The sequence below is a fragment of the Aethalodelphis obliquidens genome, unplaced genomic scaffold (assembly GCF_003676395.1).
Source record: "Aethalodelphis obliquidens isolate GAN/ISIS:26980383/991018 unplaced genomic scaffold, ASM367639v1 scaffold7, whole genome shotgun sequence".
In the NCBI taxonomy this organism is placed as follows: Eukaryota; Metazoa; Chordata; class Mammalia; order Artiodactyla; family Delphinidae; genus Aethalodelphis; species Aethalodelphis obliquidens.
The window spans coordinates 7224927-7251874 of record NW_020837951.1 but is presented as its reverse complement, the minus strand read 5'-3'; the positions used below and the strand labels follow the sequence as shown (position 1 = coordinate 7251874).

Sequence of the window (26948 nt, the reverse complement as noted above, 5' to 3'; positions counted from 1 at the left end):
GTGCCGTCCGAGCTGAGGTGCCGGGAGGCGTACGGTCTCATCTCAGTGCGGTCCCTGCATGTTGCCTTCTCGCTCCTCGTTCCAGGAAACCTTCGATGCTGGCCTGCAGGCCTTCCAGCAGGAGGGCATCGCCAACATCACTGCCCTCAAAGATCAGCTGCTGGCCGCCAAGCACATCCAGTCAAAGGCCATCGAGGCCCGGCACGCCGCCCTCATGAAAAGGTGGAGCCAGCTTCTGGCCAACTCAGCCACCCGGAAGAAGAAGCTGCTGGAGGCGCAGAGTCATTTCCGCAAGGTGAGCTTGGCCCCGGCCTAGCTCAACCAGCTCAACGCACAGGGAAAGCAAACCCCTCTCCCGGGACAGAGGTTCTGCACGGGGCTGTGGAGTCGGCGTAAACCAAGGGAAGGGGACCCTTGCCTTCAGGAGGCTGCTGCTCGGAAGCTTCCGGGAAGACTGAGCTTGCACGCCCCAGGGAAAGGGGAGAAAGAGGGAGGACTTTTCAGCAGTGGGAGGAGGGCGGCAGAGAGCTGAGCCGAGCCAAGCCGAGCAAGCCCGACACCCTGGGGACGACCCCCGCCTTCCTGGTGCCCACACCACCGCCCCCCGCCCGCCCACCAAGGATGGTCCATACAGCCCCTGCAGCTGTGCTGACTCAGTCTCCTCTGCTTTCAGGTGGAGGACCTCTTCCTGACCTTTGCCAAAAAGGCTTCCGCCTTCAACAGCTGGTTTGAAAACGCAGAGGAGGACTTAACAGACCCGGTGCGCTGCAACTCCCTGGAAGAGATCAAGGCCTTGCGTGAGGCCCACGACGCCTTCCGCTCCTCGCTCAGCTCGGCCCAGGCCGACTTCAACCAGCTGGCCGAGCTGGACCGCCAGATCAAGAGCTTCCGCGTGGCCTCCAACCCCTACACCTGGTTCACCATGGAGGCCCTGGAGGAGACCTGGAGGAACCTGCAGAAGATCATCAAGGTGCCCTTCTCCGCTGGGCCGGGTGTGGCGCTGGGCAGGGAAGCCCTTCCTGGCTGAAGCGTGAGGAGATGGGGGAGGAAGCGCAGTTTCATTCATCACAAGTCACCCTGTGTGGGTCCCGCTGGCCCGCATGGCTGTGATCGGCCCTCCCACCCACCCCCCCAGCGTCTTGTGAGGTCTCTGGGGAAGCGGGCTGGCGAATGCCTCCCAGACGCCTTCCGTGCTGTCTGTGGGTTGAGATGAACAGCTCGTCCTCCCTGACCCCCCGAGTAGCTTCAGAAAACTACGCCCTGTTCCTCTCAAACGTTGAGACGAGGGCTTCCCTGGTGGCGCAGTGGTTGAGAGTCCGCCTGCCGATGCAGGGGACATGGGTTCGTGCCCTGGTCTGGGAGGATCCCACATGCCGCGGAGCGGCTGGGCCCCTGAGCCATGGCCGCTGAGCCTGCGCGTCCGGAGCCTGTTGCTCCGCAGCGGGAGAGGCCGCAGCAGTGGGAGGCCCGCGTACCGCAAAAAAAAAAAAAAAAAAAAAAATGTTGAGACGAGCCGGTCAGTGGCTGAGCCTCGAGCCTGTCCATGAAGCGGGGCGGGGATGACACGCCTCTTCCTCCCTCGGTCCTTAGGAAAGGGAGCTGGAGCTGCAGAAGGAGCAGCGCCGGCAGGAGGAGAACGACAAGCTGCGCCAGGAGTTCGCCCAGCACGCCAACGCCTTCCACCAGTGGATCCAGGAGACCAGGTGCGGCCCCGGGAGTGCTCGGTCCTGGGGGCTGAATGCCCAGGCCTCGGGCTCCAGAGTGTGGAAAGAAGGGTTAGGAGCGCAGTCTGGTCTGGCTGGAGCCAGAGGGGTGGGCAGAGTTGGGAGGGTGCTCAAAGGAACGTCTCCAGAGGTGGAGTCGCTGGATGTCCTGGATTGGGTGGGACTGAGCGTCCCCCGTGGTTGCACAGCGACAGTGACAGGGGTACAGGGTTGAGCGCAGCGTGGGTACTGATGACCTTGGTTTTGTTTTTGTTTTCTTTCTTGTGTCTGCCTCTGTCCTGCACCTCGCGATGCTGCTGTCCGGACACCACCTTGTCTTGTGGCTGCTTGGATCCCATCTCCACAGAACGTATCTCCTCGATGGGTTAATATTGACTTCTTGTTTCTCCGGGCTTGTGGTGTGATGGTGTCTAGTGTGCTTGTCCCTCTGCCCTTTGTCCCCTCGTGGCCTGGCTTGCAGAGGATCCCAGAATGGACCTTCCTGCCTGGGGCAGGCTGCACGTCCCCCGCCCTACCCTCGCCCCCTTCCCTGGCACCCATGGCCCACTGTCCCTGACGGCCTGCAGTGTGGGGAGGGGAGCCGCTCCCACCTTCCTGTTCAGATTCCAAGGGTTCTCTAAGATGGGGCCCGAAAGCCAAAGCTGGAGTCCAGAGCCTCTGAGAATCCCCATTATTCAGCCATTGGGATTATACTGGACTTCTTTTCTGCCTTGTTCCCCCACGTGTCCGTTGGGATCATGTCATGGGCGTGAAATAGGATGACATTGTTGAGGGGCTCCAGCTGGTGCACTAAGTCCCCGTCTGTGCACTGACCCCTCCTCCCCCAGTGCCCCCACGGAGGGCTGAGGCTGTCTTTTGCCTCAAGAGGAAGCCCAGCTGCTCAGGGTTTCTGGGTGATGGAGAGACACAGGACTTGGGAGGAGCCCCGAGAGGAGCAGGGCTGTCCTGCCCGGTGCCAGTGGGGCCTCCCCAGGAGGCCTTGGCCTCTGCCCAGATCGGGCACCCTTGCATTCTCTCCCGGGACCATGGTGGCTTAGACTAGCGCTCCCGAGGCCCTGCAGGCAGACACATCAGGCGTTAAAAGGAGGCAGTGGGAGGAGTGTCACCCTCGCTCATGCGAGCACGTGCTGAAGGCAGAGTGGGGCAGGATCCTGAGATCACAGGTTCGGCTCGAGCTCGTAAGCTGCCCTGGGGTCCGTTCTCCTCCCCAGTGCCCGTGGCCGTGTCTGCTGGCATTGGACTTGTCTCCACGAGGTGCCATGCTCCCCTTACCATGTGGCTCCTCCCAGCCCTGTCCCGTCTTGCCCGGTCCCCACGCGAGCCGCCCAAGGCTGCCTGCCCTCCCAGGCCGGCTGTCGGCTTGGCCTGTACCACGTCCCTGCCTGGGCGCCAGGTGGCCCTGCCTGTGCACTGACCAGCTTGGGCCTTGTGGTGTGTGTCTGTCTCGGTGTGCTCTTGCCTCCCCTTCCGCTGGTGTATTCATTTGGTTTCTTTTCTTTGAATAGCATAGCGTATCGTCGGGTCATTCGTGTCTATCAGTATGAAGTTGGGGATGATCTGTCTGGAAGGTTTTTCTCCTCTTTCTCTTCTTACCTCGCTGTGGTTTTACCAGTGCACTCTTGACTTCCCCAGGCGGCTCTGCTTTCTGACTAACCCACCGCCAGTGGCCGCATGGGAAGGAGGGGTCTGCCCTCCTCCCACTGCACCAGCACCCGGCCTCCTGCCCCCAGGTCCTGGGGGTGTGCTTTTCCTGGGGGGACATGGCGTGACTGTGAGTCTGACCTGCTGGGGTAGGAGGAAGCCTGGTGCCTTGCCTTGCTAGAGCACTTTGAACCTAGGGACATTTCACAGCTAACGCTGGCTTCGCTGGGTGTTGAAAGGGTAGGTTGGGGCAAAGGTGGGTACAGGGGAGGCCGGGCTAAAACCCCACCCGGGACACACACACAGTGTGACTTATCCCTGCACGTAACCTCATTTGTCTTCGTTCACTGGTAGCCTCTGTGACCTCACACTGTTGTTGGGAAGATAGAGGCTCCCCAGAGGCCCCCTGCTCCTCAGAACTTAGCCCCGGAAGGAGCCTCTGGCGTTGTGTCTGTAGATGATAGAACCTGAATCTGGGGCTTAGTCGTAGCCACCTCTCCTTTGGGCAGGACCAAACCCAAATCTGGTCATAATATTCACACCCCAGTTTCCATGTCAAGGGGTCATCTGACTGCCTCTCCTCCCACTGCTGTCACTTATCCTAGAGTGTGGCTCCCCTCAGGAGCCTGCAGGAGACTCCAGGACTTCTTGGGGTGGCTTGCCAGCCTCCCCTAACCTTCAGGTCTCCTGTCTGAAGGGTTGCACAGGCATCCTTCTCCCCGTGGTTGCAGAGGAAGCATGCTGCCAGGCCTGCAGCCCCTCTCTGTTCCTGTGGAACTTAAAATCAGTTCCTGAGGTGCCCTTTAAGGGCCTAGCTTGGATCAGGTACCATGCTACAGCCCGGGTGGGCTTAAGGAGCCAGCCACATGAGAAGGGGTCCCAGCTGGGGAGCGGGGAGCAGGCTGGATGGGGGCTCAGCCCTGGCTTATCTGTTGGCCTTACCAGGTGGCACACCACATCAGGCAGCAGCTTCCCAGTATACTGGAGAAGTATTACCTGCCCTCCCTGGCTCCCAGAGCTGCTGAAGAGAAGATAGACAGTAGCAGATAGGTTTCATATCCTAATAAGAGGAATTTGAGACTGCAGGCACTTTTATCTGAGGGAAGTTAATTTCGAGCTGGCAATCGGGCCTCCTGCCTCACTGTGCTTCTGTGTTTAGGTCCTGCATGGTGGAAGAATCCGGGACCCTCGAATCCCAGCTTGAAGCTACCAAAGTAAGTGCCCTTAGTGTTTCTGGCCCGCCTAAAACCCTTCATCCCACCACTGCCAGCAGGCCTACTTGGCTTCAGGTTGGGTACAAGGTGGGCTGGTCAGGTACCCCCTTTCCCCAAAGCAGCCCAGGACCTCCCTCATTTTAAAGAGTTTTTTGTCTTTGACAGTTGCTACCAGGAGCCCTACTGGGAGAGAAGGAGGCTCCTTTGGTCCTCAGTACTTATACTGTTTCCCTGGCAGGTCAACCCACTGATGTGTGACTGTCACACTGACGCCTCTTCCTCTGTTGAGGCTGCTGGATTTCTTCAACCTCACCCCATCCCCACTTTCCCCTTGCAGGCAGCCCTGCAGGTCTCAGGCTGGGGGTGCAGAGACCGGGGAGGGCTGTTTAAGCAGGCTCTCGGGCCTGGTAACCGAGGCAAGAGCCCCTGTCCCACACATCTTTGCTCCCTCACCCCTGCAGCGCAAGCACCAGGAGATTCGAGCCATGAGAAGTCAGCTCAAGAAGATTGAGGACCTGGGGGCGGCCATGGAGGAAGCCCTGATCCTGGACAACAAGTACACAGAGCACAGCACCGTGGGCCTGGCCCAGCAGTGGGACCAGCTCGACCAGCTGGGCATGCGCATGCAGCACAACCTGGAGCAGCAGATCCAGGCCAGGTACCTGCAGCTTCCCCGGGTGGGCACAGCAGCAGCAGGGGCCGTGGGAAGCAGGGTCGCCCCCACGTCCAGCAGTCAGTTTAGCTGTATGGGGTGGAGTATCCGGTCCCTAATTCTGTTTTCTTCCAGGAACACGACCGGGGTGACCGAGGAGGCCCTCAAAGAATTCAGCATGATGTTTAAGTGAGTATATGCGCTGCGCCCTTCCTGGCGGGGGAGGTGGGCTCAGCAGCAGGGCCTCTGTGCTGAGCCCTCGGCCTTGTGCCACAGACACTTTGACAAGGACAAGTCTGGCCGGCTGAACCACCAGGAGTTCAAGTCCTGCCTGCGCTCCCTGGGCTATGACCTGCCCATGGTGGAGGAAGGGGAGCCCGACCCCGAGTTCGAGGCCATCCTGGACACTGTGGATCCAAACAGGTGAGCATCAGGGAACGTGGTAGAAGCAGCTCTGCACGTGGCTCCTACCGCACCCTCCCTGCTCACTGCACCTTGGCCCCCCAGGGACGGCCACGTCTCCCTGCAAGAGTACATGGCCTTCATGATCAGCCGTGAGACCGAGAACGTCAAGTCCAGTGAGGAGATCGAGAGCGCCTTCCGGGCCCTGAGCTCCGAAGGGAAGCCTTACGTGACCAAGGAGGAGCTGTACCAGGTCTGAGGCTCTGCTTCCCTAGCTTGGGGTGGGGGTGAGGGGTTCCTCTGAAAAGTGAAGCCCAGGCAAGGTTGCCCCCTTGGTTAGGGGCAGAGCCGAGTCTAGAGTAACGCACCCCGGTTTTGAGCGTTAGCTGCTGGGTGCAGTCATTTTTATCCCTAGTTTCAAATGAAACTCAGTCCAGGCTAAAGGCCGTAGCAGCAGAGGTCCTGAAGCTTGGGCATTAACGTTCTTGAAGTCGGCCTCGTCCCCCGGCCTCAGTGGGCATGGCTGGTGGGGGCTTGGCTGACAGGTGCCACCTTGCCCTCCAGAACCTGACTCGGGAACAAGCCGACTACTGCGTCTCCCACATGAAGCCCTACGTGGACGGCAAGGGCCGCGAACTCCCCACTGCTTTCGACTACGTTGAATTTACCCGCTCGCTCTTCGTGAATTGATCCTCTGCTCCTAGGTTAGCCTGGCCCACACCGCTTGCCCTGCCATCGCCTTGCTGCATGTCAACTCATCTCTGTGCTCTTAAGAAAAATCCTCCAGACAGTGCTGCTTTCCATTGTAACCTTAACCTGCTTAGCTTGGGGTGAGACTTAGTAGAAAATGGTGCTTCAGTGAACTGCTCCTGGTCCAGTCGCCGGTGCCATGTTGCTGTGGGGACCCCTTCCTGTCGTGAAGCCAGCTGCCCCATTCCGACTGCAGAAATATCTAAGCAGCTGGCTAGTTCCTCTTTTGTTCTCCCTCCCAGTTTTCTGTTTCCATGTAAAAGACAAATAAATGACTCCCCCCAAAGCTTGTCGTGTCTTCATTCAGCTTCCATCAGAAACGTACAGCACAGGTGTAGCCTCACCCCACCTGCCTCTGTACTTGGGACTCCCCCCACCTCAGGTGGCCACCTCTGCTGCCAGTTGGTCCAAGTCCTCTGTTTCCCGGGGTCCTTGTTCAGTGAACTCGCTGCTTAGCTGCCACACCTTTACCACGCCCTTGGCATCGCCAGCAGCCAGGAGCTGAGTCTGCTGACAATTGAATTCAAGACAGTAGACTGGGCTTTCATCCTGGGTTTGCTTGATCGAAACTGTGGGTTTCTGGGAGCTTTTCTGGAGATCAAACAGCTGCACATCACCTTAAAGGGGAGATTCATGGGGTAAGAGAGGCCCAGAGCAGCAGCCTCTTCACAGTTTCCTGTGCACAAGATCAGGCTGTTACTCAGTTCAGCTCCCCACCCCACACAATGAAAGTCATCCTCACCCCACGGAGAGTCTCCCCAACCCAGAATTCCAGGTACAGGCTGGGCTTATGCCAGCTTCAACGCATCCAAGCCTCGTGTCCATTTCCTACCTTCTCCAGAAGCAGCCGCAAACACCAAAGGGCGCACTGGGGACCAGCGCACAGCGAACAAGTACTTGTGGGACAGTTGCAGGGAGGTCAGGGGCTGGGCCTGCAGCATGGAGTACAGGTGGACGTGGCCGTCGGTCCCAGCGCTCAGGAAGAGATTCCTAGACAGGATGCAGGGCAGACAGCCAGGCAGGGGATGAGCACTGGGGATTCAGGTGTGGCTGGGGGCTTCCTGCCCGACTCCTCATGGGCTGTCAGGCTCATGAGAGGCCTCCCTAGGCCCCCAAACCTGGGGTCCTCCTCGAAAGTAAGGGGCCGATTACCTGGCGCCAACCCCAGGAGCTCCGGATACTGGGGCTCAAATGGGGAAGACCTAGGCCCAGGGCAGACTGCAGGTCCTTTAAGCAGTGCTATGTGTGGCCTGGTGGGACTCCCTCACCCTCCCTGTGCCAGAGGCCCTGTGGCTGACGGAAGAGGCTCCGGCCCTCCCTACCTGTGGAAAGGGGAGCAGCTCACAGAGTAAACAGGGCCACCGTGGGGAGAGAAGGTGAACTGTGCTGGGGCCCGCAGCGGCACAGAGCTGGGCATCCGCGTGAGGGCGGGCTCCTCCGCTGCCAGGGAGCACTTGAGCGGGAAGCCGCCTTCCGTGCCCAGCACGAAAAGGCTTGGGTCAAAGCTGGAGAAAGCCACTGCTGTGGCACCCACCTCGGTCTCCCCCCGGGGAGGCTGTGGAGAAAAGAACAGCAGGGCAGAGCAGAGGGAATCCGCTCACGGTGTCCCCAAGGAGCCCAGGCACGTGCGTGGACGCTGTGGCCCTCAGTGGCTCCCGCCTGCCTGCCCCCAGGCTCACTGGCTCAGGGGTCCCACAGCCTGGGGCTGCCTCGGGGGCCCATTTCCAGGGCAGCAGCCTCGCCCCTTCGTACCTTCTTCAGCTTGGTGCTCCTGGGGAGCTGCTGCACGGCCAGGGCAAAGCCCGCGCTGAGCTGCAGCCGGCCAGCCCCGACCGCCAGCCAGAGCAGCACCTTCCCATCAGTGGCCACGCTCAGCACCTGGAAGCGGTGGCCGTGCTGGGGCCCCGGGAGCCAAACCACCTGGACAACAGTGTGCGGGGCCAAGCTGAGAAGGGACGCCTGCTCCATCTCCCAGCAAGACCAGGTGTCCCTCCCCTCCCCCCTCCCCTTCTCTTCCAGGGAGACTTATGCGGGGAGGCCTGGGAGCCGCCTCACCCACCAGAGGGTTCCACGGTTCCCCCCAGTCCCAGCAGAAAAGCAGGACAGTGGGGACTGTGGCTCTGGTAGAAGGGGCGGGTGTGACTCATGGCCTGGGAGCTCTGAGAATGCCAGAAGCAGCTGTTCACTGCCAGCTCCCTGGTGACCTTCTTCCTTGGCTGTGGCGAGCAGGCGCCCCCTCTCCTGCCCCGCGTCGTGGAGCAGGCCCGCGACAGCAAGGCGCAGCCCGGGAGGACGTGCTTCCCCACCCGCCAAGCATGCCGCTGCTCTGACCTGGTACACGGGGTCCGTGTGCGCGTCGTCCGTCAGGCCCGTGCGCCAGAGAAGTGGGTCCTCCGGATGGCTCACGTCCCACACCAGCACCTCGCCATTGTACAGCCCCCCTGCGGGACCAAGAGGGCCTGGTCAGGAGCCGACCCACGCAGCAGCCCAGCTTCCTGGACAAGCCCCCACCCTTCCCACCCACTCAGCCAGGACGTGGGGCCACTTTCTCGAAAACAGTCCTGAGGAAGAAACGTCCTGGTCCCCGGGCCTCACACTCCAGCCTGCTGTACCCCTCCCCAGGAAGCTTCTCCCACTGCCAGGCTACCATCCCCCACCCAGCACCCTCCATTCCCTCCAGCTTCACCTGCCCCCTTTCCCCAACGTGCACAGCTCATCACCTCTGTCAACTCCCCAAGGGTGCCTGCTTCGTCCTGCCTCTTGTCCCGACCAGGCCACACCTCTGCACGGCCCACACCCCCTCAAGACTCAGCTAAGGACCTGCCGCCTCCTCCAAGCTCTGCACCCAGCACGGGCACCCCCAGCATCCTCACCTGAGCCCAGGGGTCAGGGCCACCTGTGGTCTCTGCTTCCCCCACAGACCTGCCCTGGCCGTGACCAGGGGCTGAGGGCCCAAGGGAGGGCTTTGGCCACCCTCTGCAGGGTGGGAAGCAGAGGCAACTTAGGCTGGTCGTCTCACCTGCAACGTGGGATGGCTGCGTGGGGTGGAAGGCCAGGCACATGACGGCGCTGGGCACCTCCACCACCGCCGACGGCTGCTGCGGGTTCAGGCCTCGCCGGTCCAGATTCCAGGCGCACACAAAGGACTTCAGCGTGCTCCAGTCCCCGTCATCCAGCCTGCACAGACGTGCCTGAGCTAGCTCTGCCCCTCGGCCTGGGCTTCATTCCAACCCACCCTGCCCCCACTGTGCTCCTATCACCTGACACACCTTCACCCCCTACTCCCCCAAAAAGGTGAGCCTCTATGGCCCCATCACACACAGACACTGTGCTCGGTATCAAAGCGGCAGAGGCTCCTCTAAGGCACCCCGAGGGCATGAGTTTCTCTGGAAAAGGGTCTCCAGCTGGGCGAACCTGGGCATATCAGGAGACAGCTCTCGGAGCAGGTGAGGCAGGCCTGGGGCCCACTGCCCAGTGCTGGCAGGTGGGCACTGGGAGTCCCTTCCCTGCTCTTTTCCTGCCAACCTGATGCCCAGGCAGCCTTGAGAAGGAAGACTCCCAGAAAGGCCAAGCTCTGGGCCAACCCCTAACTGCACAGACGGGGAGACAGAGGCTCAGACGAGGGTCTGAGGGCCTTCTATTGCCCCACACCCAGCCCTGCTGCCACTCACCGGCCATAGGCACAGGCCACCACAGAGCCAGTGGTGTTCCAGGAGACACCAGTCACATGCAGACCCTGTCCTTGGGCTGGGGGGTAGCCCAGGGTGTGGAGGCAGGTCACCTGCAAGAGACAAACCACCCCCAACCCTGAGCCCCAAAGCCGCCCAGCAGTGTAACAAAAAGCACACACAGCCTTGGGCCTCCCAATCCCTATAAGTGATTCAAGGCCACCGTCCAGCCCTAGGGGAAAGTGTGGAGCCTTCATCCCAACATCTCCCCTAACAGGATGCTTCCAGAAACCCAGAAGGAAGGGCCTTGGGAACTGAGACAGACTCCAGGCTCCAGATCAGAGCTGGACCCTGTACTCACATCTGTTTCAAAAGCTTTGGCTTCTGAAGCTGGACGGTGGTGATGGTTGCACGACAATGTGAATATACTCAATGCCACAGGATTGTACAGTTAAAAATGGTTAAAATGGTAAATTTTATGTTATGTGTATTTAAACACACACACACATTTTTTTTTAAACTCTGGCACCTTGTTTCTCAGCCCATAGGTGGCCAGCAGCAGCTAACGAGAAGGCCGGCGATGCCGGCCACGGCGAGGGATTTTGCACCACAGACACACTTTCCAGGAAGTATTTGCACCATAGACCAAAACTCCTGTGAATAGTTTCACACTTCTTGACCTCATAACCCCATATAAAGAAACCATCCAATGGAAAGAATCCAAAATCTGTGAGAAGCTGCACTGTGCACTGCTAGTGAGAATGCAGAACAGTGCAGGCGCTGAGGAGTCTAGCAACTCCTCAGATGTTAGAGTTACCACATGGACCAGCAATTCCACTCCTAAGTATATACACAAGAGAACTGGAAACACACGCTTGTACACAGATGCTCACAGCATGATCCGTAATAGCGGAGTGTGGTATATCCCTACACGCTTGTACACAAATGCTCACAGCTCGATGCGTAATGGCGGAGTGTGGTACATCCCTACAACAGAGCGTGATTCAGCCGTAAAAGGAATGATGCACTGATAGACGCTGCAACACAAGGACCCTTGGTAACACTCTGCTAAGCAGAAGCAGCCAATCACAAAGACCACTTGTTATATGATTCCATTTATATGAAATGTCCAGAAGAGACAAATCTACAGAGACAGAAAGTGGAGCAGTTGCCAGGAGGTGCGGGGGAAATGGGGAGTGACTGCTAATGGATATGGAGTTTCTGTTTTGGGGAGGTGATGAAAATGTTCTAAAACTGACTGTGGCAATGGTTACATACCTCTGGAAATATGCTAAAACTCACTGAACTGTACACTTCAAATGGAGAATGATATGGGATGTAAATTATATCTCAATAAATCTGTTATTTTAAAACAAAGCCATACAGTGGGGCCAGGAAGTAGACGGGGCATGAGAAAACCTTTGGGGATTTGGGATTCCATTTCTTTTTTTTTTTTTTTTTTTTTGACATTCCATTTCTTGATCTCAGTCCTGGTTCTACAAATGTTTTCACTATGTGAAAAGTATGGACTTGAACACTTGTAATTTGTGCATGTGTTTATGCATGTTTTATAAATTTGATAAAAGTTTATATTAAAAATAAACTATATACATAATGTATCATAACACCATTTATAATTGCAATGATCAGTACAATTTAAAATCCAAAGATGAGAATGCAGAGGGATGGAAAGATGGGCCGTTCTCGGGACTTCCCTGGTGGTGCAGTAGTTAAGAATCCGCCTGCCAATGCAGGGGACATGGGTTCGATCCCTGGTCCAGGAGGATCCCACATGCCACGAAGCAAATAAGCCCGTGCACCACAACTACTGAGCCTGCGCTCCAGAGCCTGCGAGCCACAACTACTGAAGCCCGCGTACCACAACTACTGAGCCCACACGCCACAACTACTGAAGTCCCTGCACTCTAGGGCCCGCATGCCGCAACTACTGAGCCCAAGTGCCGCAGCTACTAAAGCTCGCGCGCCTAGAGCCCGTTTTCCACAACAAGAGAAGCCACCGCAATGAGAAGCCCGCGCACTGCAACGAAGAGTAGCCCCCACTCGCCGCAACTAGAGAAAGCCGGCGGGCAGCAACGAAGACCCGACGCAGCCAAAAATAAATAAAAATTAAAAAAAAAAAAAAGATAGATGGGCTGTTCTATACCTTCACTGATGGGTATGTGTTTGCCAAGATTCAACACAGCACACAGGATGAGTTTACCTGTATGGAAAATATACCTCAGCAAACCTGACTCCAGAAAAAAAAGTTTATGGTGAAACATCATGTAGCAGTTAAAAAGCAAACAAGTCTATAATGGAAAAGAATCTGAAAAAGAATATATATATAACTGAATCACTTTGCTGTACACCTGAAGCTAACACAACATTGTAAATTAACTATACTTCAATTTAAAAAATGGTAATAGGGAATTCCCTGGAGGTCCAGTGCTTAGGACTCCACGTTTCCACTGCTGGGGGCCGGGATTCGATCCCTGGTCAGGGAACTAAGATCACGCAAGCCTCCCAGCACGTCCAAAAATAAATAAATAAATAAAATAAAAAATGGTAATAAAAAATAAATAAATAGGGGCTTCCCTGGTGGTCCAGTGGCTAAGACCCCACACTCCCAATGCAGGGGGCCCAGGTTCGATCCCTGGTCAGGGAACTAGATCCCACATGCCTCAACTAAGAGTTCACATGCCACAACTAAAGATCCTGCACATGGCAACGAAGATCCCGCGTGCCACAACTAAAAGCCGGTGCAGCCAAATAAATAAATATTAAAAATAAATAAATGGATAGAGAAACAGAGAGATAGAGAGATACACAGATGGATGACATCTGTAGCAACGTGACAACACAGAACGGGCTTTGCTTCTGAAGAGAGAAGACCCCAAGATTGGTCACAGTGCCTCACAGCAGTCAGCCACACCCACATGGAAACAAGAGGCGGGACACGACACAGCAAAAAGGTCAAAGGTTTCAGGGGGTGCCCTGGGTCACCTCTTCCTCATCTCTAATTCTGAAGTGTTCAGCCATGTTGTCACTGATTTTAGAATTGTGAAGTTACAGTCCTTCATTAAGAGTGGCATCTCAGGGCTTCCCTGGTGGCGCAGTGGTTGAGAATCCACCTGCCAATGCAGGGGACACGGGTTCGAGCCCTGGTCTGGGAAGATCCCACATGCCACGGAGAAACTGGGCCCGTGGGCCACAACTACTGAGCCTGCGCGTCTGGAGCCTGTGCTCCGCAACAAGAGAGGCCGCAACAGTGAGAGGCCTGTGCACCGTGATGAAGAGTGGCCCCCGCTTGCCACAACTAGAGAAAGCCCACGCACAGAAACAAAGACCCAACACAGCCAAAAATAAATAAATAAATAAAAATTTAAAAAAAAAAGAGTGGCATCTCAGGGCTTCGCTGGTGGCGCAGTGGTTAAGAATCCGCCTGCCAATGCAGGGGACACAGGTTCAAGCCCTGGCCTGGGAAGATCCCACATGGCTGGGGAGCAACTAAGCCCGTGCGCCACAACTACTGAGCCTGAGCTCTAGAGCCCACGAGCGACAACTACCGAAGCCCACGCACCTAGAGCCCGTGCTCCACAACAAGAGAAGCCACTGCAACGAGAAGCCCACGCACCACAATGAAGAGTAGCCCCCGTTCACCGCAACTAGAGAAAGCCCGCACGCAGCAACAGAGACCCAACGCAGCCAAAAATGATAAATAAATAAAATAAAAGAAAAAAAGAGTGGCATCTCAGGCTTTCCGGGGCTACTAGAGCCAAGGATGGCAGTGAAATGTCAAGGCCAACACCTAGACAGCTAGAGTAGAGACAGAACAACCAGACATGTGAGCCAAAATAGTAATTCCACCAGGAAGAACTAATCAAAATACTGATGCAAAAGAAAAACAAAGTGAGAGAGAGATTCACTTCAGTTCTGTCATATAACAGCAAAATCTGAAAGCACTACTCCTCTGCCCAACATTCAGAAAGGCAAGAAACTTCAGGGCCATGAGGGGACCACACGCCACATGGCCACCCAGAGGGTGCTGCCCAACCCCCTGCCCATTCACGTGTTTCCGGAGGACACGTGTCTAGAAGTGAAGCTGCTGCTGGGATGTCCAACAACAGGGGACTCAAGAAAGGCTGGTGTGTCTGTGCAGTGGGATGTGATGCAGGTTATAGAGGGACTGGGGCCCCTCTACAGGAACTGACGTGGAAAGCTCTGGTGAGTGAGAAAGGTCACAAAATGTACAGTGCTTTCCATTTTTGTTTAAAATACTCTTAATGACAACCGTAGTAGCACTAATGCTATGTGTCAGTGTAGCATGGGAAAGGCCTCTGAACCAGGGCTCCCACTCACTGTCTACGTATTACATGTTCTGTACTTCTGCGATGACTCAACTTATTATAATGAACATGTATTGCTTTTGTAATCAGAAAAGAACAGTTTTTAAAGGGGGAGAAAGTAATACACAGGTGGACCAAACTAACTGCACAGAAGGGTGGAAAAGCCTCAACAATTAAGAACAAAAGCTTAACCTCTCTGAATGCAACTGTAAAAGGGGGCAGGCTGAGCTGAGCTTGTAACGTTCATTACCTCCTTCTTGTGCTCTGCTTAAAAAGATACGACGACTCCACACTTGGGTGTGGACTTGGCAACTGTTTTTCAGAGGGATTTTGAGGATTTCTCTCAAATGAACCGACTTTCCCATACCTATCAACGATTTGATGGGAACAGGGCAACTATGTATCTGGAAATAGATAGAAGGAAGATACAAGAGGAGGGGAGGAGAGGAGGGCTTATGACCTCTGAATACAGAATTACCTCCATTTCTAAAGGAAGAAAACATTGTATAAGCAAAGTTTTTACTGCTTGCTCAGCAGCCTGTCCACAGGCAACACCAGGGTGGAGCAAAAGCCACCAAGGGGCCCTCCTTCATTCAGAGGTTACCTGATCTCAAAGCAGAGGCTGTGTACCCAACTGGACATCTGAGCTGACAGGGTGACAGCTCTGAGCTGTGCCTCGAGACCAGAAAGACTTGGCGATGCTGAAGTCACTAGAGCATGGCAGTGAGACCAGACAGACCAGGACTCAGACTCCAGCTCAGCCACTTACAGCTGTATGACTGTGGACAAGTCCCTTAGCCCCTCTGACTCTCATCTATAAAATGGAGATCATGGGAATTCCCTGGCAGTCCAGTGGTTAGGATTCTGCCAGGGGCCCGGGTCTGATCCCTGGTCGGGGAACTAAGATCCCACAAACTGTTCGGCGTGGCCAAGAAAAAATAAAAAATAAATATAAATTGGCGATCAGGATAGCACTACCTCATACAGTTGTCCTGAGGGATAGATGAGTTGGCACAGAGAGTGCCTGGGGAAACACAGCTGAGTGGTTAAGAAAATAAGATCCAGAGTCAGACTGTCCAGGTTCAAATCCTGCCTCTACCGCTTACCAGCGGTGAAATGGAGATAACAAGGGCACCTACTTCAAGGGCAGCAGGGACGGCCCAGTGACTTCTTCTTAACTTAGTACCTGGCAAAAAGTATGAGCTCCGTGAATGCTGTTATTACTATTGGTGGTGTTACTATTATTTGCATGGCACAAAAGAAAGACTTAAAAATGGGGTAGAGCCTCAACCTGAGACATCCCAGGCCCACACCAGCCCATCCCTACCGTCTGCTGCTGCTCGGACCAGTTCACCTCGAAGCCGTCAAACGCATGGCTCTGCCAATTCTTGTTCAGCTCTCGGGTAACCATGGCCTCCACTCTCCGGAGAAAGGCCACAAGCCGGGGGCCATCATACTGGGGCACAGACTGCAGGCTGGCCGGCTCAGGGGCCTCGGTCTGCACCTCAGCATCTGCATGCTTCCGGGTCTGGGCGGACGCTTCAGCAGTGGCAATGCTGGCCGTCTGGCAACTTTTCTGGAGAAGGAGATCGAAACACAGTCACCAGCCAGATGTACTCCCAGCATCACCTGCGCAGGGCACTCACCCTCCCCCAAGAATAAATAACAATGGACCGCAGTTCATTCTGTCTGTCCCCTTCCTCTAGTAAATAGTCCATCTTTCTTTGTGGCATGGGTGAAGACAACCCACTGAGAGGGATACCCGACCTCCAGCTAGCCAATCAGAGCACTCGGTCCCTCCCCCAGCCACAGTGAGTGGTTTAGGGTGACCCAGTGAGGGCCTGACCCAGGACTTTCGGTGACACTATTTGGAGGGGACATGGGAGGGCCCTTTTTGAAAATATGGACATCAAGAAGAATCAGGTCATCTTAGGGCCAGCAGTGGCTGTCTTAGCCAGCGCTGAAGAACCTCAGACCTGGTCACCAACAGAACACCCCTCTTCTCCCCCAACTTGGCAGCCAGCCCTCTCCAGTAGGGTACCTTCCAAGGTGCCACCGTGATCAAAGGACACATGTGTGTCCGTGATGAGCTAGTTGGGAGAAGACAGACTACTCCCCAGCTGCCACTCCTCTCCACCCTGCCACCTGTCTCCAATTCCTTGTCCCCTGTTTATCTGGGCAGAAGGACAGACATCAGATCAGGGAAGGAGATGCAGCCTCCCTTTCTTGAGGACATGACCAATCTTCACCAAGTGAGGGCCCCTATACCACTGAGATTACTCTCATCTACAAGAGGCTCTCCTCATGTGGCCACTTACCAGGCACCTGCACCTACAGGACAGTGACGAGGCCTGGACCCCTGTGCTCTCTGCTCAGACTTGGGCACCAGGCCAGTGTTAGTAAGCCTGAAGGAAGGGGGCTGGCCACACACAGGCACAGCTCTTGTTAGAACGTGGAGAACTCAGCACTTGTCACCATGCTCCTCTTCACGTTCAACTTAATTCTCTCTTTGCTTGTCCATCTCCCATTAAACTCTGAGCTCCTCCAGCATAAGAACTTCCCTGGTGGAGCAGTGGTTAAGAACCCACCTGCCAATGCAGGGGACACGGGTTCAAGTCCTGGTCTGGGAAGATCCCACATGCCACGGAGCAACTAAGCCCATGAGCCACAACTACTGAGCCTGTGCTCCAGAGCCCACGAGCCACAACTACTGAGTCCACGTGCCACAACTACTGAAGCCCACATGCCTAGAGCCCATGCTCCGCAACAAGAGAAGCCACCACAAAAAAAAGAAAGAAGAGAAGCCACCACAATGAGAAACCCGCACACCACAATGAAGAGTAGCCCCGGGCTCCCCTGGTGGCGTAGTGGTTGAGAATCCGAGTGCCAATGCAGTCGAGCCCTGGTCCGGGAAGATCCCACATGCCACAGAGGAACTAAGCCCTTGTGCCACAACTACTGAGCCCGCCTGGGGCAACTACTTAAGTCCACGTGCCTAGAGCCCATGCTCTGCAACAAGAGAAGCCACCACAAACAGAAGCCCGCGCACCACAACAAAGAGTAGCCCCCCGCTCACCACAACTAGAGAAAGCCCGCATGCAGCAACGAAGACCCAGCACAGCCAAAAATTAATTAATTTAAAAAAGAAAAAAAAGAAAGAACCCTGTCTATCTTTACATCCCCAGCACTTTGCATGGTATTTGACAGATAGTACAAGTTCATTCATAATATACACACACACATTTTATTTCTCTATTTAACATCTACTTGCCAGGTGCTGTCAGGCTATTATGGATATAGCAGAAAACAAACGTGCAAGATTCCTGTGCCCGAGGAGCTTACGTAGGGGTTGGGGCCAGGCAAATAAACACACAAGAAAAACATGATGGAACACAAGTGGCGCTAGATGGATGCAGAGGTGTGGGAGAGAAGGGAACAGCTGGGGACGCAAGTGGGATGGGATGGCGAGGGAGCGGCATTTGAGCTAAGGTGTGAAGGACAAGTGGAAAGCTGCAGGAAAAAGGGTCCCAGGAAAGGGTTGGGGGGAGAACAGAACAAAACCTTACGAAGAAAAGGCCCCATGCTTAGAGGCTGGACGGCAGGCAGCGTACCTGGGAGCAGAGGGTGAGGAAGGGCAGCCCAAGGGCAAAGTCCAGGCAACAGAAAGTCTGTGAGCCAGGACAAAGGGCTAGGGATTCCTTCGCAGTATAAGCCACAGGACCATGATGAGAACCAGTGGATGGGGTGTCCCTGAACTGAAAGTGAGGGAGAAGAGAACACAGAAGGCTTTCTGTTAGACCCCCTTTAGACAGATGCCTCTCAGACATCCCCATGGAGGCGTCGAGGATTTCTGAGACTGGTCACAAGGCATGAGGCTCCAGAAAGCATCCAACCACAGATGTGACTTGAAGCCACACGACGAGGAGTCCACTGAGGGAGCGTGAACACTGATCAATCAATGGATGGGCACAGGAATCAGAAAGTAAACACGCCAATGGGATTTCCCTGGTGGCACAGTGGTTAAGACTCCAAGCTCCCAATGCAGGGGGCCCAGGTTCGATCCCTGGTCAGGGAATTAGATCCCACATGCATGTCGCAACCAAGAGTTTGCATGCCACAACTAAGGAGCCCACGTACCGCAATTAAGGAGCCAGCATAACCAAATAAATAAATAAATAAATTTTTTTTTAAAAAAAAGAAAAAAAGAAAGTAAACATGCCGAGACAAAATGTTAAAAGACTGTGGGTGAACTTCAAACTTCCTGGAAGCCTCAAAGATTGTAACAGTACCAGTTGTTAAGTGCTAATTGAGGCACTGTCCCCATAGCTTTACCTGTATCATCTTTTTTTTTTTTTTTTTGGCTGTGTTGGGCCTTCCTTGCTTCCCGTGGGCTTCCTCTAGTTGTGGCGAGCAGGGGCTACTCTTCATTGTGGTGTGCGGGCTTCTCATTGCAGTGGCTTCTCTTGTTGCAGAGCATGGGTTCTAGGAGCACAGGCTTCAGTAGTTGTGGCATGTGGGCTCAGTAGTTGTGGCTCGTGGGCTCTAGAGCACAGGCTCAGTAGTTGTGGCACACGGGCTTAGTTGCTCTGCGGCACGTGGGATCTTCCCAGACCAGGGGTCGAACCCGTTTCCCCGCATTGGTAGGCAGATTCTTAACCACTGCGCCACCAAGGAAGCCCCTACCTGTATCATCTTACTCATGCTCACATCCACCCTATAAAGTAAATCCTATTTTTTGCATTTCTAAGGTTGGCACTGAGACACAGAGAAGTTAAGTAACTCACCCAAGGTCACACAGCAAAGAGGCAATCACAACAGAGCTTGAATCCAGGCATTCTGACACACGACACTGAATTATCTCTCAGTCAAGGTGTTTTCTCTCAGTCTAAAATCCTGGCCACTAATCACATCAGATGAACTCAAAACAATGTTTCTAAGAGAATGTTACATGAATGTCTTAATGTAAAAATTAATGTAAGGTCACAACCACAAGCAAAAATGTCCAAAGAGACAACAAGCTCTTAACTTTTCAGGTATTGCTATTAGTGTTCCTTTGCTGTTTGCTTATTCAGGCAAATAACAGACGCCAAAACACTAAGGAAAATTTACGGAGGGAAACTTAACTAAAACTTAACTAAAAAACTTAAAACCAATGACACTGCAGCCATAATTTTTTTCTGTTAACTGGTAAGAAGCCACTATTATTCTCTCTTCACTCTGGGACACCTAAGTCAGCTCCCACGGTTCGAGACACACATAACTCATAACCGATCCTGACCCATCTAGGGATGAGGTCCGGAGGCTCCGGGGGAAGGGCTTGCCCACGGCCGCCACATACAGGGTGGTGCCTTCCATGCCAGGCAGCATGTGGCTGTCGCCAGGGCGCGGTTCCCATAATAAGCCCTCTAAGAGGTGAGAGGAAAAATTTGCGGTGAGCAGGATCCTTGCTCCCTGGGCAGGTGACCACTGTGGATGCTGGGCCTGCCGCCTGCCTTCTGCACCTCAGAGGGCACTGCAGGGGAAAACAGGTGGGACCCAGCCAGACTTCGATCACACTGGGACATGTGGCCAAGAAACAGGAGAACCATTCCCAAACCAAGATCCTCAAACTCTGTGCAGCCTTCACCGGAGCAGGAAGCCGGTGGGACTCAGGGAGCAGAGTCCAGGTGGCAGTCCTGCCCTCTGGTCCCAAGAGAGCCTACAGACACCCAGAATGTCAGGGCTCCTGCATCTTGCCAACGAAGGAAACCAAGGCCCAGAATGGTGAGGAAATACCTTCTAGAGAATCTGCCCTCCCCACAAGGGCCAGTTTTTCCAAAAACTTCCTACCCATGATGCAGGCTGGGCCCAAACACCAGGCCTGTAGCTACCGACTGGACGAGAAGCAGAGACTAACCAGGCCAGGCCAATTGGGTTCTCTCAGGGAAATTCACACCTGAGACAAAGACTCAACAAGATAAACGGCACATGCCTAGAACTGAAACACAGTGCCAACAATCAGCCAGCACCACAGTGCAGACAGGAGACGTGCAGAGATAGGCCTCACGGGGGGTGTGGCAACAGGAGAGCTGAGAGGTGGAGGGAAGGTCCCAAAGCCGCCTAGCTTCTGATTCCTGCCCCTTCCTCAGGACCAGCTGCATCTCCATGCCAAGCCCAGGAGACACCTCCGCATCCTAAAGAAAAGCGTCCGACGGGAGCTGGTTGGCTGGTTTCTGTTACTTGCTGCCAGAGCCCTAGCCCATACCCAGGAGGGCTCTGTCTCCCAAACCACCACCCCACAAAGCCCCACTTCGGAAACAGATGCCGCTGCTGGCCTCAAGGACTGGTCAATCAATTTCAGGAACACTTCCCATGACTGAGGAAACGGCCCTCATGGACCAGGCGACCAGTCACTCTCCAGCAACAGGTGGCAACAGTGGCCCAGAGGGGTGTTCTGTGAGAGAACAGGACTCTTCCCCACCTTTAGCCCCAAAGGTTAAAGGAATCCCATGTCGACAGTGCCTATGCATGATTCATTCATTCAGAAACTGTCCAGCCAGGGGATTCCCTGGTGGCGCAGTGGTTAAGAATCCTCCTGCTGGGCTTCCCTGGTGGCACAGTGGTTGAGAGTCCGCCTGCCGATGCAGGGGACACGGGTTTGTGCCCCAGTCTGGGAAGATCCCACATGCTGTGGAGCGGCTGGGCCAGTGAGCCACAGCCGCTGAGCCTGTGCGTCCGGAGCCTGTGCTCCGCAACAGGAGAGGCCACAACAGTGAGAGGCCCGCGTACGGCAGAAAAACAAACAAACAAACAAACAAAAAGAATCCTCCTGCCAATGCAGGGGACAGGGGTTCGAGCCCTGGTCCAGGAAGATCCCACATGCCGCGGAGCAACTAAGCCCATGCGCCACAACTACTGAGCCTGCGCTCTAGAGCCCACGAGCCACTACTGAGCCCGCGTGCCACACCTACTGAAGCCCATGCGCCTAGAGCCCATGTCCCACAACAAGAGAAGCCACCGCAATGAGAAGCCCGTGCACCACAAGGAAGAGTAGCCCCCGCTCCCCACCAACTCAAGAAAGCCCATGTGCAGCAACAAAGACCCAACACAGCCAAAACTTTAAAAATAAATAAATAAATAATTTTTTTAAAAAAAGAAACCCATTCACACGGTGTCAACATGCAGTGGTCGTAAGTAGAACACAGTCACTTTCTTATTAAAAATATACCTTCTAGATCTCCTTGACTACTGATTATAAAACATACCAATTGGGACTTCCCTGGTGGCGCAGTGGTTAAGAATCCCCCTGCCAATGCAGGGGACATGGGTTTAAGCCCTGGTCCGGGAAGATCCCACATGCTGCACAGCAACTAAGCCCGTGCACCACAACTACTGAGCCTGCGCTCTAGAGCCCTCAAGCCACAACTACTGAAGCCCGCGTGCCTAGAGCCCGTGCTCTGCAACGAGAAGCCACCGCAATGAGAAGCCCGCACACCCAACTAGAGAAAACTCGTGTGCAGCAACGAAGACCCAACGCAGCCAAAAATAAAAAATATATATAAATAAATTTAATAAATAAATAAATAAAACATACCAATTATTTAGTAATAGCTCTTCAGGAGGAAACTATATTAAATATACACATTAGTTGTGAGACACACCCCTTTGTAATATCTGTTAAAATGGGGGTTGGGAGGATGACGAAATACAGAAACACAGAGAATAGGCAGAGGTCTGGGACGCCATGCAGCTGAAGGCTGAGCCCCCACACTTCCCTCAGCAGTAACCACTACCAGCACATACAGAGCACACACCCCATCACTTCACCCCCAAAACCCACCTGAGCCGCACACCTGACTCCAGAGTAGAAGAGGACCTCAGAGACCACTCTAGACTAGCGTCATCAATGAGCAGGGCCCCAGAATCACCGGGAGGCTCCTAATAGACAAACTGCTGCTTCCTCCCTGTACAGTTTCTGGTTCAGTAGGTCTAGGATGGGGTCCCAGAATTTGCTCTGCTAACATGCCCCCAGCGGATGCCATGGGGAGGGCACTCAGACCCCAGATGTGGGCCTAGCCCCTCAGCTATATACTTCCCATGGCCACACCCCAGGCCCCAGAGCCCTCATCTCTGCCCTCGAGGTGCAGACAGTGCTCGTATCGCCCCCCTTCCCCTTCTCTGGGGACCCAGGTTTCACCTGGGTAGGATGGGGTGAGACAGGGCTCCTCCCCAGGGGCTGAGAAATGTTGCCAATGTGAACATGGCTCGGCACTGTCACTGCCACATCCATTCAGGCTCACTGCTGCCCTCCCTCCCTCCCTCCCAGAATTTCCCTTCCCCTCAGGTCTCTTCCCAGCCCTCCCTTCCATGTCCTTTCTGAGTCTTATACACACACCTGATGATACTCAGGTGTGATGGGAGCCTAGATGACTCCTGACCTAATTCAGCGGCTCTTTATCAGCATACCAACAAAATTTGACCCTGATGTGAAATACATTTTGATGTTAACTAGCAGAAGCTGTATGATGGGACTATCTTGGATATAAAGTTGATGGGAATTCCCTGGCAATCCAGTGGTTAGGACTTGGCACTTTCACTGCTGGGGCCGGGGTTCAATCCCTGGTCAGGAAACTTAAGATCCTGCAAGCCTCACAGCACAGCCAAAAAAAAAAAAACAAACCAAGTTGAGCTGAGTAGATTTTGTGATTTTGTGATGCAACATAGACAGTTACACTGTCTCTTGTCTCGCTGGTGTGAGACCTCCAAGAGTGTGCGGGTAACTGAACCCAGAACCAACATCAAGGTACTTCAAGGTATGACCTCCCGTTCTTTTTGTTGTTGGTTTTTGGGGGATTTTTAAAAAAATAGTTATTTATTTTTGGCCGCATCGGGTCTTAGTTGCAGCGTGGGCTCTTCGTCGTGGCTCATGGGCTTCTTTCTAGCTGTGGCGCGTGGGCTCCACAACAGTGAGAGGCCCGCGTACCGCAAAAAAAAAAAAAAAAAAAAAAACAGCCAAGCCAAAGCAGGAGGGGAGAAATGCATCAGAATCATGCCCATGGATGACAGGACACAAGAAAAGTATTCAATTCAGTATTTCCTGGGGGCCTCTGGGACATACAAAAGTACACAAGACCCACACCCTGCCCTCTGGGAGCTCAGAGTCCAAAGGAGACAGACCAGAATGCCCAAAATGCAACTGCTGATAAAAAAGTTCTAGAACTAGATGGTAGTGATGGTTGCCCATTGTGAATGTACTTAATATCACTGAATTTACACTTTAATATGGTAAATTTTATAAGTATCTCACCACAAAAAATGGAAAAATGCACCCTACATTCTGATAGGGTCAGAATGGGCTTCAGAAAGGTAACTCTGCTGCAGAGTAGGGTGGATTAAATTAGTGGTTCTGAAGTTTTGCCACACGTTGAATGACCCGGGGAGCTTTTATAAAACCAGATTCCTAGGTCACACCATACCGATTAAACCAGAATCACTGGAGGTAAGGACCAGACATTCATATTTTTCAAGACTCTCCAGGGCATTCCAGGGTCAGCCAAGTTTGAGAAAGCAGATGAGTAAGGTTAAGGCAATCAGGAGCCCTTCATCTCACACAGCTGCTTGACTGAGCGCTGACACTCGTGATCCCCCCCACCTGAACAGAGCTGGGATCTCAAACTGTTTTCTTAGGAGCATCTCATTTAATCCCACAGAAGTATTCTACCAAGACCTATTTTGCAGAAGAGATCACATGACTGGCCCAAGACCAAGCCCCCAAAGAGTCTGTGCACTCAAACCCACAGACTGGTCCCAAAGTCCAGGACCCTGTCCCTCTGTGAACCAATCGAAACAGGACAAGAAAAGTCAAATCAGGCCAAAGATCATTAATACTTAAAAAAAAAAAAATTCATCACTGGGACGTCAAAGTACATTCCAATATTGCACCACTACGTGGGCCAAGCAAAGAACAATTTTCGGCTTTTCCAAAGTAACTTACAAAAAAAAATTAAGAAGCTGCATACAAATTTAGCTAAAACACTCAGCACAGGGTTTGTCGATAAAAGTTGGAAACAGTCCTTCAAAAGGGACTGATTAAATAAAATGAAGTTATAAAAAAAAATTTAAACACAAAGGATGTTCAGGGTGTACTGAGTGAAAAAAGTGGGTCTACAAAATATTATGTACAGTGTGATTCCACTTTTGTAAAAAAAAAAAGGGAGAAAACAGACAAAACAAAAAAGGAGCAGGTATAAACCAAATTCCTGGGCAATGAGACTGTGGGGTGGTTTTTATTTCCAGTCTTTGCTTATCCATATTTTTTTCTAAATTTTGGACACAGAAACTTCTATAAAGAGAAACAAGTTAATTTGGAAAAAGCAATTTACCACTTTCCTCTGACCCCTGCAACAGTTTTACAACTTAATAAAGAATCTCCTTAATAAGACAGGAAAGACTGATTCAACTGAAACATCTGAGATGAAAGCCTTTACACCTCAAGTATTAGAATCAGTTCTTAGAGCCCTACGGGTTAAAACTATAGCTACAAGAAAATCAACAAGCCTCGATCTCATTCTTTAAAAAAAAAAAAAAAAAAAGTAAAAAGTTAGACTGAGTCAATGGTTCCCAACCTGGAATCTTTTAAAATCTGTATCTTGGACTTCCCCAGTGGCCCAGTGGTTAAGAATCCGCCTGCCAAGGCAGGGAACACAGGTTTGATCTCTGGTTCGGGAAGGTCCCACATGCCGCGGAGCAACTAAGACCATGCGCCACAACTAGCGAGCCTGAGCTCTAGAGCCTGCGTGCTGCAGGTACCGAAGCCCGCGCACCTAGAGCCCGTGCTCTGCAACAAGAGAAGCCCCTGCAGTGAGAAGCCTGCGCACCAGCAACAAACAGTAGCCCTGGCTTGCCGCAACTAGAGAAAGCCCGCGTGCAGCAACGAAGACCCAACGCAGCCAAAAAAAAAAAAATTAAATTAAATTAAATCAAATCTGAATCTTCAGCAAACAAGAACTATTTCAAGTATTTTTTCAAAGCCAGTGAATGTGAATTACACATTTACCTTCAGTAAAGATGGATAGATATAACTAAACCATCCGCTGCCTTTGCTTTTAACTAGAACCATTTCTATCCAGCATGGCGAAGTGTGAAGTGCTTTGAAGCCAGATGAAATCTGGCTTGAGACCTGCAGACTGCTGGCCAGAGGCAAGAAACCTGTCCTCAAGAGTACGACATCATAGAAACCTCATTGGTATTGGTGTTGGTGAGGACATGGTCTCTGCAGGTTCTAACACCTGTGTGCCAAGCTAAGCCTGAGTTTCCTCTGCTGGGAAATATGCAGCCCCCTTGCAATGCTCATTTTCACCGAGGAGAAGCCAACATCCTTACAATGATGAGCAAGCCCTATACTTGACCTGCCTCTCCTTACCCTCTCTGACCTCACCTGGAACTATTCTCCCCTTCTCTTTCCCCTCCAGCCCCAGCTGCCTCCTCACACACACCAGATTGGCTCCAACCCCAGGACCTTTGCACTTGAAGTTTGCTCTCCCTGGACTGTTCTACCTCAGGTATCCACTTGGTGAATTCTCTCACTCCAAGTCCTCGCTCAAACATCACTCTCTCCATGAGGCCCGCCCTGCAGCCCACCTCTCACTCCCCCACCCAGACTTTCTAATCCCTCGCCCTTTTTCTTTTGTCCATGTCCACTGCTCACCTCTAACACACAGTATACTTATTTATTACATAGTTTATTTCCTGTCCGATGCAGACAAGCTCCGGGAGGGAGCTCACCCGCTGGTGACGGAGGAATCGCCACCGACGCAGCAGGGGCTCCAAGTCTCCACACAGATCCCTCAGAAGCCCTGGGCCCCTGCAGCCCTGCCCTCATCTCAGACCACCTCGTCTGTGTGCTCTGGATTAAACTACGTACTAGAAAACGGGTGTGTCTCGACCTGAAAATGCAGTTTGGTCGTGTTTTTTAAGTGAAAGTTTGAAATGCCTAAAAACCGCAGTTCACACGAAATCCTTCAAAACGTGGGGTTTTTAGAGGTTTTAAAGAAAAACTCTTTTGTTGCTATTCAAAGACTGGGGAAATTGAGACGAGGGTATCCCAAAGGGTTAGTTTCTGCGAGTTAAAATATAAAAATAAAACGGTGGGACCTCAGAACCTGGGCCGGCAGCCGCGCGAGGCCCCTCGCCCTCCCGCCCACGTCGCCCCGAGCCAAACCCGCGCCCTCACCGTCTCCCCGCGGATGCCCTGGACGCCCCTCCACTGCGAGGGCACGGACGCCACGCCCAGGGTCTCGTCCTGCAGCGGACCGGGCCGCTCGGGCCGCTCGGTGCTCGCAGCCCCGCCTGAAGCCAGCGCCTCAGCACCCGCGCTTCCCGCGCGGCAGAGCGGCCCCGGCTGCGCGCGGGTTACCGTGGAGACGGATCCGCCCCGCCCCCCCAACCCCGGCGCCGGCGCAGTCCGACGCAACCTTCGCCCCCGCTCCTCCAGAGCGGAAGGCTGGGAAGGTGAGGCTATCGGCGCCATTTTTGAATTTGTCAGCGCGCCTCCTCCTCCTCCTCCTTCTCCA

At 53.6% G+C, this 26948-nt stretch overlaps 2 protein-coding genes across 7 annotated transcripts in view; one reads left to right on the top strand and one right to left on the bottom strand.

The window, feature by feature from the left end:
- SPTAN1 (spectrin alpha, non-erythrocytic 1) overlaps nt 1–6669 on the top strand; it is a 60815-nt gene extending 54146 nt beyond the window's left edge. For 5 of the 6 annotated variants that reach the window (XM_027104654.1, XM_027104649.1, XM_027104648.1 and 2 more), the window contains 10 exons: nt 86–295; nt 674–970; nt 1591–1703; nt 2071–2088; nt 4525–4579; nt 5041–5237; nt 5367–5420; nt 5508–5654; nt 5739–5886; nt 6198–6669. In XM_027104654.1, coding sequence (XP_026960455.1) covers nt 86–295; nt 674–970; nt 1591–1703; nt 2071–2088; nt 4525–4579; nt 5041–5237; nt 5367–5420; nt 5508–5654; nt 5739–5886; nt 6198–6323 — 1365 coding nt within the window. In that variant the 3' untranslated portion in view covers nt 6324–6669. The remainder of the gene's footprint in view (nt 1–85; nt 296–673; nt 971–1590; nt 1704–2070; nt 2089–4524; nt 4580–5040; nt 5238–5366; nt 5421–5507; nt 5655–5738; nt 5887–6197) is intronic. The other variant, XM_027104651.1, reaches the window with a different exon arrangement.
- DYNC2I2 (dynein 2 intermediate chain 2) lies at nt 6667–26905 on the bottom strand. Its single transcript, XM_027104105.1, has 9 exons — nt 26609–26905; nt 15725–15973; nt 10055–10164; nt 9403–9560; nt 8715–8824; nt 8136–8303; nt 7706–7938; nt 7216–7373; nt 6667–7000 (listed from the first exon to the last, which is right to left on the bottom strand). The coding sequence occupies exons 1-9, from the start codon at nt 26903–26905 to the stop codon at nt 6762–6764; spliced, it is 1722 nt and encodes a 573-aa protein (XP_026959906.1). The 3' UTR covers nt 6667–6761.
- Between the last annotated feature and the right edge of the window lie 43 nt (nt 26906–26948).

Bases quoted from the DNA above. Each gene is read 5' to 3' on its own strand.
- DYNC2I2 (XM_027104105.1), bottom strand. From the start codon at position 26,905: ATGGCGCCGATAGCCTCACCTTCCCAGCCTTCCGCTCTGGAGGAGCGG. The intron at 10,165-15,724 runs GTAGGGATGGGC...TGTCTCTTGCAG, and splicing joins GGTCCGAGCAGCAGCAGACG to GTGACCTGCCTCCACACCCT. The intron at 9,561-10,054 runs GTGAGTGGCAGC...ACGTCTGTGCAG, and splicing joins GTGGCCTGTGCCTATGGCCG to GCTGGATGACGGGGACTGGA.